The 13744-nt window shown below is 37.5% G+C and overlaps 1 protein-coding gene across 7 annotated transcripts in view; it reads right to left on the reverse strand.

The window, feature by feature from the left end:
• Positions 1-13744, reverse strand: part of HECTD1 (HECT domain E3 ubiquitin protein ligase 1) — an 83810-nt gene that overhangs the window by 41997 nt on the left and 28069 nt on the right. For all 7 annotated transcript variants that reach the window (XM_080934537.1, XM_080934540.1, XM_080934536.1 and 4 more), the window contains exons 8-16: positions 13645-13743; positions 11478-11592; positions 10513-10687; positions 7538-7676; positions 7217-7387; positions 4070-4292; positions 3215-3478; positions 3018-3094; positions 602-736 (exon numbers count right to left, since the gene is read on the reverse strand). In XM_080934537.1, coding sequence (XP_080790663.1) covers positions 602-736; positions 3018-3094; positions 3215-3478; positions 4070-4292; positions 7217-7387; positions 7538-7676; positions 10513-10687; positions 11478-11592; positions 13645-13743 — 1398 coding nt within the window. The remainder of the gene's footprint in view (positions 1-601; positions 737-3017; positions 3095-3214; positions 3479-4069; positions 4293-7216; positions 7388-7537; positions 7677-10512; positions 10688-11477; positions 11593-13644; position 13744) is intronic.

A 13744-nucleotide genomic window follows, 5' to 3' on the forward strand; every position in this document is an offset into this window, starting at 1 on the left:
CTGAACTAGTTGTAAGAAAGATCTGTTTGTGGAGTATAACTTCTTGGCTCTTACTACTCAGAACATAAGTTACGTGGTAAGGGGCAGACAAGAAGAGGACATAACACAAAATAAAATTCATTATTCATCTCAAAATCAAGAGATGGTGACTAAACATACAAACCTAGAAACCCAAGCACTTGTGAGGATGAGATAAGATTATGAGTTCAAGACCATTATAAACCATGTAGGTGAGTCAGACATGGTGGTCCACGCCAGTAATCTCTGCCTGTGGGAGGCCTTGGCCAGAGGACCTCCTAAAGTTTGAAGCCAGCCTGGCTAGCCAGGGCTACACAGCAAAACCTTACCTCAAAAAATAAAAAGCAGGGGCTGGAGAGACTCGGCGGCTAATAGCACCTATTGCTCTTGCAAAAGATTCAGGTTCAGCTCCCAACACACACATGGTGGCTCACAGAAACAACTATCTGTGACAGCAGATCTAGGGCTGTGATCAGTGACACTGTGGGTATCAAACACACATGTGCTGCACAGACATATACATATAGGCAAAACACACAAACACATTTTTTTTTAAATCTGAAAACAAAAGAGTTTGACCTACTTGTCTATTTGTATGAAGCTCCCAAGACGACTCTAACTGAGTTGCTATATTTCTGAGTGTTACCACTACTCCACGGGGCATGCTTTCAACAGCTTTAAAGTGGTCATCATACAAATCTCGAGCCATAGTTCGTACCTATCAAAATAAACAAAGCAATTATAAATTTCACTACAATTAACAGCTTAACCAACTCTTGAACTCGTTCTTCCCTCACCTCCTCCCAGGCACTTGTTCACAGACTGTTAGGAAGTGAGACTGAGGCTGCAGGCACAGAGCTCAGCATTCTACCTAACCAATGCACCAGTCAGTCCTCACCAGCACAGACACATGTCACCTTGCACACTGTTGTTCTCACATGTTCTAACTGCTGGAAAGACACTCTAATAGATTCTAAATGTTTGTTAAAAACTCTTTAGAATGTCCTGTAGTGTCCTTTCTTCTTAAAAAGTAAAAGTAACTTATTCACGATTAACTAATTAGAAATACAAATTAACACTAACCTTCCCCTAAAAATGAAAATCAAACCACTTATAATTAATTCTAACAATGAAAGCTTTTAACACTCTGGGATATAACAGATTTTTAAATCTTACATATCATATGCATTATACTTAAGAATTTACAGATTTTACCAAAAAAGGAATGATCTATCAATTGAATATTAATAATTTATCATTGAGGCTGGAGAGATAGATGACTTAGAGGTTAAGAGCACTGACTGCTCTCCCAGAAGTCCTGAGTTCAATTTCCAACAGCCACATGGTGGCTCACAAGCATCTGTAATGAGATCTGATGTCCTCTTCTGGTGTCTGAAGACAGTCACAGTGTACTCATAACATAAGAGAGTAAACAACAACAACAACAACAACAACAACAATAATAATAATAATAATAATAATTTATCATAGAAGTAAAAGTCAAAGTGCCTGAGAAACATACTAAGACATAACAACCCATAAAAGATCTAGTAAATTTTAGTTCAAGACACTACTCACAAATGTTACACTACTGAATAATTTTACAGCCTATATAAATTACTTTAACGGAACAACTATTTGCATAATTAAACAAATGCACATATAGAGTTTAATTTTATTTTAATTATAACTCTAATGCAAAAGAAAACAAAATATCCTTCAAGTACTAAAGGGACTGGAACTGTAGTTCAGAGATCAAGAGTATATACTCTTGCAAAGGACCTGAGTTTGGTATACAGTACTCACAATGGAGGAATCTGAGGCCCTCTTCTGGCCTCCATAAGTATCCACATACAGGTGGTGGGGACACACATACCAACTAAACAAATAAAATATGTCCCCCCTTTTGAGTCAGGATTTCTCTGTGTAGTCCTGGCTGTCCTGAAACTAGTTCTGTAAGGGAGCTGGCCTCAAAGTCACAGAGATCCACCTGCCTCTGCCTCTGCCTGCTGAGGGCTGGGATTAATAGCATCCACCAACACGCCAAGCTTGAATCATTCCTTCAAAGTACTTAATAATACCTTTCCATTTTATTTTGGTTTAGCTTTCTATATTAAAGGATAGCAAGGCCCAGATTATACTATGTGAAACAGTGTATTAAATAAATAAATAAATCTGATGTTAAAATCACTCATGCCTAAAATAAATATATTTCAAAAAATACTGATGTTATGTGCCAATAGCCCACTGGTTTCTAACTAGTCAACTTCAAATCAAGAAACTGTGGTTGATGCCTGTAATCCCAGCAATCAGAAGGCTTGAAGCCCAAAAACTGTCAAGAGTTCAAGTCTGTGTGATACACCATAAGGCCTTGTCTTAAAGGAGCAAAAAAAAAAAAGAAAAAGAAAAAATAAAAAGAAATAAACCAATCAAGAGCTAGCATGCAGCTCAATAATAGAATGCTTTCATAACACTGCATAAAACTCTAGGTCTTATCTTCAGGAATTAGAAAAAGGACAAGGATACAGATGGAGTGAAATATTATTAATCCTGTCTAATTTTATAAGAATAAAAATGTAGGAGTGAGCCAACACACTCACTGACATATAACTTTTTTTGTTGTTGTTGACACTTCTTTTTTTTTTTAAAGATTTATTTATTTATTATATATAAGTACACTGTAGCTGTCTTCAGACATACCAGAAGTGGCATCAGATCCCATTACAGATGGTTGTGAGCCACCATGTAGTTGCTGGGATTTGAACTCAGGACCTCTGGAAGAACAGGCTGCGCTTTTAACCACTGAGCCATTTCTCCAGCCAGGGTATAACTTAATGATCAAATTTTCAGCTAGTTGTGAATCTGACGTGGTTGACAGATACACCATATATAAGCCCAGCATACTGTTCTTAAAAACTAGACTCCAAAACCTAAAAAATTTTTAACTAACAATGTAACACAACAAATTAAAGTCATCATATAAAAAGCTGGGGACAGACCTTTTGCTTTGTTTTTTCCAACTTGGATTTTAACTTTCTGCCTCTCTTGCCAGTCCAGCCAGTCACAAACTCTGAACCTGAGAAGGAGGGGACAGCAAAAAGGTCAAAGCTCATTTCACAGAATACATTTTCCTGCACTGACAATATCTGCCCTTATTCTTGCTGCAGAACTAGCACATAGCACAGCACACACTTACCCAGAGATGTTTCTGCCGTAAACGAATGTTTAGTTCCTCTATTAGATTCAAATACAAAACCAGGCAGATCTTCTTTTAGTATTGTAGCTTGCTGGCCATCTGAGTTATGAATAGCAATTTCTCCTTCTTTCAAGCATGTTAATGACCAGTTCCCTACGGTGAGTTTAGTGGGCCCCGGTGCCGACAGTATGGGCTGACTTGAAGTCGATGGCTTGACTTGACCTCGAGCTCTTTGTAACTTCTCTAAGAACTCACTTCTGCTTTCTATAAAGACAAAATACTTGCTTTAAAAAATCCACAGTTTCAAATCTTAGCTTACTAAAATGTAACTTCTAGAAAGTCAGTATTAAGAGTTTTGTTCTTCGGCACCTTCTGACTCTTTAACCTATACAGGTTCAGGCTTAAAGCAACTGTACAGACACCTTTTGGGGGGTTGTTTTGGTAACTACAAATGAGGCTTCTGAGAAAAAAATATAATGAGACATCTATATACTCTTGCAATTAGCCATATCATAACATTAAAAGATTAAAAGAAGCTACAGCATTGTTTCTTAGCACATAAAAAGTAATTTGTGAAATATTTTCATAATACATCTTTTTTTTTTTTTAAGCAGGGCTTTAGATAGCCTAGACTGCCCTCTAACTCACTATGTAGCTGAAGATGATACTGAATGCCTAAACATCTTGCCACCAATTCCCAAATGCTAGGTTACAGATATCTATCACCATGCCCTGCTACAGTACCATGATTTTATCTATTAAAAAAAAAAAAAAAAAGACTGACAACAGGGGCCAAACTATGAGCCATAAAACTGAATTGTATAAGCTAAGAAAATACTTTAGTTAAAGTCTTACCTGAACTATCCGATCCACCTTCAGGACTACCACTTGAGTACATGGTGGCAAGTTTTCCATCCAAGATAAATCTGAACCATCCATTACTGCCATTAGATAATTCCAAAGCTGCAGCATCACTCCAAATATATAAGCAGTCCCTTCCTCTAATTATTGACCAGTCTCTCCAATGATAAGGTTTACCTTGCTGCAATTCTTTAGCATCTTCCTGTGGTTCATCTTCCTAAATATGTAGAATGATCCCATGAAATATGTGAAACAGTTTAATTTCAAATATTCACAAGCATTTAAAAAACATGAATATGAACCAGGCTTATAATTAAAACATATTAGCTGCCTGTAGTTCAATACATATTATAGTAAACTAATTACCTATTAACTAATTCTTAAATAATATCTTTAAATAATAACAACGTAAATTATATCATATCCAGATTGTACACACCGGTATATTACTCAGCTACTAAAATAAACAGAAATACCATGGATAACAGGAAAAGGTAGAGTTTGTTAAGTGAATAAATCTGACACAGAAAAACATGAATGCCATGCACTCTCCCTCCTGTGAAAGTTAAAGTAGTATGTGAGAAGAATAAAATGGCCTCCAAAGGACAGAAAGGGAAAGAGGGACTGGGAACACAATGAAGTTGGGTAATAGGTACAACACACAGGAAGTTCTAATTTTCTAAGCACAACAGGGTGACCACTGTCTACAACAACTTATTAGAATCAGGAGTCTGAAGGATATCAATATACACAAATGTCCAGCGTTTGAAGTAAAAATGCTAACCGTGCTGATCTGATTATCACACACTGCATATACTAATCATTTTATCATGCTATACCCAACAAAAAGTAATTATGTGCCAGTTAAATATGAAGAAGAAATCAAAGCCTTGGGGGCTCTGAGAGACTGAACCACCAACCAGAGCATACATGGGCTGGAGCTGGGTCCTGGACACGTATGTAGCAGATGTTCAGCTCGGCCTTCATGTGGGTCCCCCAAGAACTAGAGCAGAAGTTGTCCTTAAAGCTGTTGCCTGTCTGTGTATCCCATTCCGCTAACAGGGCTGCCTTGCCTGCCTCAGTGGGAAAGGATGCGCTTAGCCCTGCAGAGACTTGATGTGCCAGGGTGGGGGAATTCCCAGGGGAGCTTCCACCCTCTCAGAGAAGGGGAGGGGTAGAATTGGGGAGGAACTATGTGATGAAAGGATTGGGAAGGAGACAGCAACTGGGATGCAAAATGAATGAATGAATGAGCGAGTGAATGAGTGAATACATAAATAAATGTGAAAAATAAATAAATGACTGAAAGTCGATTTTAAGCCTCAGTTCCTTGTCAGGTAAATCAAACATACTATTTCTAACAAAGGGTCTACCTCAAAGGCTAGGTATCCAAAGATGACCTTAAATTCCAAGCTTAGAAAATGCTTTTCAGCTTAGAACTGAAATAAAATTAATCTATAACCACTTTTTACTACAGCCTAGGAGCCACACTTTTTATTGACATCTAAAGAATGAGAATAGAGCTGGTGAAATGGTTCAGCAGGCAAAGGTTGTTGTTGCTAAGTCTGACAATCTGAATTCACTCACTGGAACCCACATGGTGGGAGGAAGAGAACCAACTTCTGAAAGCTGTCTTCTGACCACCACACATTAGTGTCCACATTCAAATAAGCACACAATACACACATAATAAATAAATAAATAAATAAATAAATAAATAAATAAATATTAAAAAGTAAAATTGATAATACTGTCAGGTATGACATGTGCCCATAATCCCACCCTTAGGATACAGAAGCAGGAAGATCCAAAGTTTAAGAACAGCCTACATTACACAGAAGTTCAAATCCAGCCTGAATTCCATTTTGAGATGCTCTGTCAAGAAACCAAGAGCTGAGATGGTTGACTGGGTAAAGGTACTGGCTGCTAAGCCTGAGAACCTGAGTTCAGTCCTGAACCCACGAGGAAGGAGAGAACTCAGGGTTGAGAATGAAGTTCAGAGGCAGAGCATCCTTTGGCATTAACAACACCATTAAGCACAGCTCTAGTAGAGCACCTGGACAAAAAAATTACATTCTTACTACTTAGCTTATAGAACCACCCAAAATAAAATAAAGCACATTTTCTCCATCTCTATCAACTGCCAGTGAACTTTAGTCTAACATTTAGTGGAAAGTTACTATAAATGACATAGTACTAACATTTTTTTTGAAACTGTAAGATATGAATTACAGTTGAAAGGAAATTTGAAGTTCATCAATTATAGTTTGTAATTACAAAAAGTACCATATGGGATGCCTTTCTTTTTTCTCTTCTGTTGGGATGGGGTGCTGTGGACAGAATTCAGCCAGGGCTTTACACATGCTAAGCCCAAGTTCTGCACCCTTAGCCTCATCTACAGGTCTTTCCTTCAAGAAACTGGTCCCAACAATCCTAACCAAGGCCCTGACATCATTTTGTAATTAGCATGCATGCCTGAATTCCAGTTCCAGGAGATAACAGAGGCACTGCTATTAAGAACAAGAGCCAACTTTGAACACTGTCTTTCTATTAAATATTAATTGTAGATAATGACTTTTTTGGCAGTGCTGGGAATCCAACTCTACACACCATTCATATTAGGCAAATGCTATATCCCTGGCCTATACTGAGACAATGTATGTGCTGGGGTGTTTTGGTAGAGTACTTAGGTTTAAACAGGAGGATGCTGTGTATAGTTTGATCACTAAATATTTTTTAAATGTACATACACAGGCTGGCTGTGGTGGCTTGTGCCTGTAACTTCAGTACTTAGGAGGCAGAGTTCAGGTTCACCCTTAACAAAAGAGATTTGGAGGCTATATGAGATCTTGTCTCCAAAAAATTAACACACACATAAGTACCTATAAAAAATGATAAAGCAAATGGGACAAAATGTTACCAATGAGTGGATATAACAAGAGTTCTTACATTCTTTAACTACATTTGAAACCTTGCTCCACATTTAAAATGATAACAAAAATTTTAAAGGAAAATTTACCAAAAAATTACATATGTAATGCTACTTTATACTGCAATTATTTTGTCTAAAACCATCCTAAGTTAAAAATGTATTTCTTTAAAACAAACCCTGTTCTCATTATAACAACTAGGACGACTCACCTTTTCTGGTTTTGATTCCTCTTCATTCTCATCATCAGAGGAAGGACCTGCCAAAGCTGACACTTTGCTAATGACACCAAGTCTGGCGAGCTGATCCAAAAAAATATCACCACCTTTATCTACTAAATCCCTTATGATCTGCAAAGCTAGCAAGTGGCCATCATCATCATCCTGGGGAGGAAATAGGGAGTGTATGAGATCAAAGAATCAAGGGAAAGTGAGTACAACAGATCGGGTCGCCTGAACAGGGAAGAACTGTCATCTGAACAACACAACGTCTTTACTTTACTGATGACTCTCCAAAGAAGATGAGAAACAAACCTCTTGATCAAGGACAGTTGCAGTGATTTCCACTAGTGTTGTGGGCAAATTGTGACCAACGTCAGAATCACAAACTTCTTTTAACAGTGCTTCAGAGCAAAAATGAATCATTTTTCGGATTAAAGCAAGACTGGCTTTCCTTAAGAAGGGAAAAAAGAATTTTATGGAATGGAAAAGCTCAAATTTGATAATCAGCTATGCATTAGTAAAACATTTTTTCCAAGAATTTTATAAGAACTAATAAAAAGAGTACACTTGAGAATACCAAAAACTTAAGATTATACTATGACAACAGTTTATGTTTACTTTTTAATTGGCTTTTCTACTAATACATTGTTAATCAAAATTAATTGTCCTTAATAATCTTGTTAAGTGCTATTTTGTCTATCACTTAACCGGCCTGGCGCTGAAGCAGCATGTTAATTTTAGAAAAGAGGTAAAAAAGCAAAGAGAAATGGTATAAGTTGTAACTAACTTAAAATTTCCTATAACTCAAAATACAAAGCTCTAACCAAATATTTTTAAAATTACTTTTGCTCTTTAGCAACTCCATACTCACTGTAGCTATTTCTCAAATAAACAAAGATACAAGATACTAATCTTCAAGTTATAAATGTTTTGTTAACACCTGTCCTTCATTACTGCCACTGGGAACACAATAGGCACCCAAAGCCACACAATAAAGTTCCATTTTATAAATGGCCTATTCTTTTAAAATACATGAAATTACAAAAAAAAAAAAAAAAAAATTATTTCAACACATTTTAATGCATTGAAAAATGCTATCCTGAAGATTAACAATACTCTAGGCACCAAATTATAGTACTGTTATCCTTGAGGTGACCACAGAAGGCTAGAGTGGCACAATATGCTCTTGACACCCCAGAGTGGCTCCCTCACTGCCTCTTCCTGCACCATGACCGCCACCACCCCTCGCTTTTGATTGTTTTGGTTGCCTTCTCTTAGTTTTTCAAGACAGGGTTTCTCTATGTAGTCCTGGCTGCCCTGAAACTCAATCTATAGAACATGCTGGTCTCAAAGTCAAAGATTCACCTGCCTCTGCCTCCAGAGTGGAATTAATGGAATTTCTTTTCTCCCCCTCCCCCTCTTTAAAATTTTTGCAGCACTAGAAACAAGTGCTTTAACAGAGCTACATCCCTGGTCCTTCTGTCTAGATGAATTCTTAACATTCCATTTTCTGTAATAAAATCTAAATTATTACAAACTTAACTAAAAAAAAAAGGTGAGTGGACAGAGGTCAGACAATTTTACTGGGATTAATCAAAAACTGTTACAGTTTTGAAAAAATTACTGAGTAGAGTCATTTTAGATAATGATTTTAATAAGTAAGAACAGTATAAGAATAGGTCTTCTGTTCTCTGGCTCTGTGTCTGTCTCTCTCTCTTTCTCTCTCTCTCTCTCTCTCTCTCTCTCTCTCTCTCTCTCTCTCTCTCTCTCTCACACACACACACACACACACACACACACACACACACACACACAGACACACACACAGACACACTTGGACCCTTTATGAGGCAGGAATTTTTTCTGCCTCATATTTGAAAACATTACAACTCTTTAAACCATACAGCAAACCACATGAAGGTAGGTTTTGTTATCTCAGTTTTACAAAGAATGTCTGAGAAAACAGATATAACAAATCCATCTGAATTCACTTATCCCTATCAGAATATTTTTATGCAAGCATATAAATGTTATACTTACAAACTTCCTAATTAACACTGTTTTATAAGTTACATTCTCCACGAAGTATTTTCTATTACATTAAAAATGGCATCATTAGGGGAAAGCAGATCTCTTTTAATACAAAGAGAAAAGATTTATCCATCTAAGCACCTACACATTTTTATACAGATTGAATGCATATGAGTACAGCCTCCAGACTTGTAAACTGATTCTAAAAAGGCCAGGAAGCCAGGTGTGTTTGTTGGCTCAGACCTATAGTTCTAGTACATAGTTAAAGGCATGAAGGTTGCAAATCTCAGGCTAGCCTGGGACACCATGAAGCTAAAAAGCTTCTGTACAGCAAAGGACAACTTCATTTTACTGATGAGACAGTCAATGCTTTTCTAGGTATATATCTGACAGGGTTAGTATCTAGAATATACAAAGGAAAAAACACCTAAACATGAAGAAAATAACTCAGTTAAAAATTGGAGCATGGAATTGTTTAGAGTTCTCAAACTATAGAAAAACAAATGCCTATATGGATGTGTGAAAAGGGAAACAATTATTTGCTGTTGGTAGGAATGAAACCATGTATAACTACTGTGGAAATCAGTTTGGTGATTCCTCAAAAAGCTAGAAACAAATCTATCATATGATCCACCTGTACCAGACCTGGGCAAATACCCAAAGGACTCTATATCATACTCTCGAGTGATTTGCTCAATTGCTGTTCTATTTGTAGTAACCAAGAAGTGCAAACAACATATATGTCCATCAACTGGTGAATGGATAATGAAAATGTGGTGCATATACACAATGGAATATTATTTAACAGTCAAGAAAAATTAAATTTGCAGGTAACTCCAGGAACTGTCAACAATGGTTATGAGTGATAGAACCATGACCTAAGCACACAGACACGACATGTGGTTATTTGGGGACACTAGCTTTCAAGACTATTAACTTTCAAACATTTTTCTCGTAAACCAGAAGACAGGTGTGGTGTTGCACACCTTTTAAGGCCAGTTTTTTGAGGTAAGAGGTAGGCATACAGATCTCTGTGAATTCAGAGAGAGCCTGGCCTACACAGTGAGTTTCAGGTCTGTGAGGGCTACATAGTAGGACCCCATTTCAAAATACAAAATAAGATAAACCAGAAGAAAAGATGATCCCCATTTCCAACCTAATTTAGTTTTTTTTCAGACATCAAACAAATCCCAGGTCTTCTGAAAAGTGAGACGTAATCACACATCAGTACGTTTAAGTGTAGTATGAAGAGTTACCTTATCGAAGGCAACATAGTGTGCTGAAATGTTTGTGCAAACACAGGCAGTAACCTCTTCAAGTACATTGGTGCCATTTCTGGATCTCCTTTGGGTTCATTACATTCCTCTTCATCTTTGTTCGTATCTTTCTTTTTTTTGTCATCCCCTTTATTAACTGGACACATCCAATCACCTACGAAATATTATTTTAAAGAATGGTTTTTGAAATACAGTTTTCTTCAAGGAAAAAAAAAAGATTATATATTCACTTCAAACTAAATTGCCTAGAGAACAGGATCCAGTCTTAAGCACAACAAAAGCCCTACCTACCCTGAAAACTTAAAATTTTTTCAAATAATTTTCACAGCTTCTAATTATTTGTTATATGACAACTTCTTAAATTTTTTTCATTCTGGATTTATACATCCAGTCTCAAAAACATAGAAAAGGGGCAAGATAGAAGATTCAATATTTAAGAGCATTTCTCTTCTGGAAGACTTATTTCATTTCCCACGACCATATCAGGCAGCTCACAAATGCCTATAACTTCAACTCCAGGGGGTCTGACTTCTGGCCTGCACAGGTACTGCACTCGCATGCGCAGACACACACATATTCTAAGGATATAGAACAGTAAGATGTTGAAGATTTCTCCACTGCTCTCCCCCCCCCTCTCTCTCTCCCTCCCTCTCTCTCTCTCCCTCTCTCTCTCCCCCTCTCTCTCTCCCTCCCTCCCTCCCTCTCTCTCTCTCTCCCTCCCTCCCTCCCTCCCTCTCTCTCCCTCCCTCCCTCCCTCCCTCCCTCCCTCTCTCTCTCTCTCTCTCTCTCTGTCTCTCTCATTTTCTCTTACACAATCTATCTATGAATAAATAAAAATTATTTGGCTTTCTAAGAACAGTACATTCATATAATGTTAGGATGTCTGTGGAAATGAAGCTCAACAGCAAACCCAGATGTTTTAAAAGAAAGAGCACACGGCTAACCTGGAGACTGAAGAATTGCTACTACTTCACTATGGCCTCTTTCTCGAGCTTTATCCAATGGTGTTTTCCCATCTTCATCTCTGAGATCTGGATTTGCACCATGCCGTAACAGAGTCTTATAAAGAAAAGTATTTCATTTAAATACAACATTTCTTATATCATACAACTCTATAATTTAAAGGTTTTCTACTAGCTGGAGAGACAGCTGAGCAGTTAAGATCTCTTACTGCTCTGAGAGGACCTGGTTGAGATTCCCACAATCACATGGTGGCTCCCAACCACCTCTAATTCTAGTTGCAGGGTTTCCTCTTCCCTCTTCTGACCTACAACACAGTGGTACACATACAAACACTGACACATAAAAACTAAAAGTAAAAAAATAAATTAAAAAATCTTTAAAATGGCTTCCCAGAATCAAAAAGGCAGATACTAATACAAACCTCACCTTGTACCTATCACCTTAAAAGCAGATGTTCATATCTCAAAAAATTATACACATTTCACTTAGTGATTTACCATCCCTAAATTAAGTCAAATCTGATTCTGTCGCTTCTTCAAACTCCTCGTCATCTTTACTTAACAGAAGTGCTGTTGGCTTATGATAGGCAATCAGTCTCGGCATGTTCTATAACACCACTTACCAATTCTTTGACCAAAAATGCATCAAGATTTGTCTCTTTCCTCATTTTCCTATTAAACGTTTTATAACTTCATTGTGAGTCTATTAATCATAATGGCACAAACGGTTTCTATAATGATGGAATTGATACAATTTAAAAATAGCTGGAACAGAGTAGACCCCAAATGTTCCACGCTAGGTCTGATCCCCAGAATGGGAGTGCAGAGAGAAACTATTACTTAAGTACCATCAAGGTCTGGCTCTCTCTAAAAACTAGCCAGCTCAAATTGCTAGCCTCTGGGCATGAAGAGACAACCTTTCTCTAGTTACAAAGAAAGCCACCCAAAGATGGCTATCAGAATCTGTATCAGATAAGATGGCAGATAGCAACAGCAGCTTCACTCCAACACCTGGGATGTGCTGCCCACCACTGGGATCCACATACATCATATTTTTCCTAGTTCTCCCAAGTCTGACAGTAATACCACCACTGCACAGACAGGACAGCAAGACAAACTCAGTAACTTTTTAAAACATGGGCTGAAACTTGAATCCAGTTGCACCTGACTTTAGAGTAGACTAATCTTTAATTCTGCCAAATTATCTCAAATAAACAGACTTGAGTCCCATATCACACATCTGACAGGAACATTTTCATAATAATAAAACACTTTAATGTTTTATTATTATTTTATACATACTGGTGTTTTACCTGTATGTGTACATGTGCACCATGTGTGTGTATAATGCCCTAAGAGACTGTCAGATCCCCTGGTATCACAGTGACAGATAGTTGTGAGCAGTATGGTGTCAGAAATTGAACCTGGCTCCTCTGAAAAAGGAGCCAGTGCTCTCTCTAACTGCTGGCTCTAGCTTATAAATTTCAATTTCTCAAAGTATAGAGAGGAATCTCAAAAGTAGAAGATACTATATATTTTTGCTTAAGAAGCACTGAATTTATTTTTTTTAAGATTGATTTATTGTATTTATATAAGTACACTATAGCTGTCTGCAGACACACCAGAAGAGGGCATCAGATCCCATTACAGATGGTTGCTGGGATTTGAACTAAGAACCTCTGGAAGAGCAGCCAGTGCTCTTAGCCACTGAGCCATCTGTGCAGTCCGAATTTATTTTTAAAAACTAATTAAAACCAGTTATAGTGGAAATGGAAGGAACAATGTAGGTATCATGGAAGTGTATACTTATCAGAATGAAATCCTACCATTCTAGTTTCTGACCATGTAATTGTTACACTAATTCTTTAACACTATGGGGCTGTTAAGATAGCTCAAGGGGTGGAGGTGGTTGCCACCAAACCTAGTAATCCGAGTTCAATCCCTGAGACTGCCATGATGAGTACAGAACTGACTCCTGCATGCCATGGCATCCACACGCACACACACGCACACACACACAAATACACACATACAGTAAGTGACTACAGTGCATGCCATGGCATCCACACGCAAACACACACACACAAACACAAATACACACTTACAGTAAGTGACTACAGATAATTTTTTTTTTAAATCCAGATTTTACCTTTGCTACTTGAGGTCTTCCAAAACATGCAGCATAGTGTAACGATGAGGACCTTTGGCCTCTATTAACATCAGCGCCTCTCTCACAAAGAAATTCTACC

Source organism: Micromys minutus (genome assembly GCF_963924665.1).
Source record: "Micromys minutus genome assembly, chromosome: 1".
Lineage (NCBI taxonomy): Eukaryota > Metazoa > Chordata > Mammalia > Rodentia > Muridae > Micromys > Micromys minutus.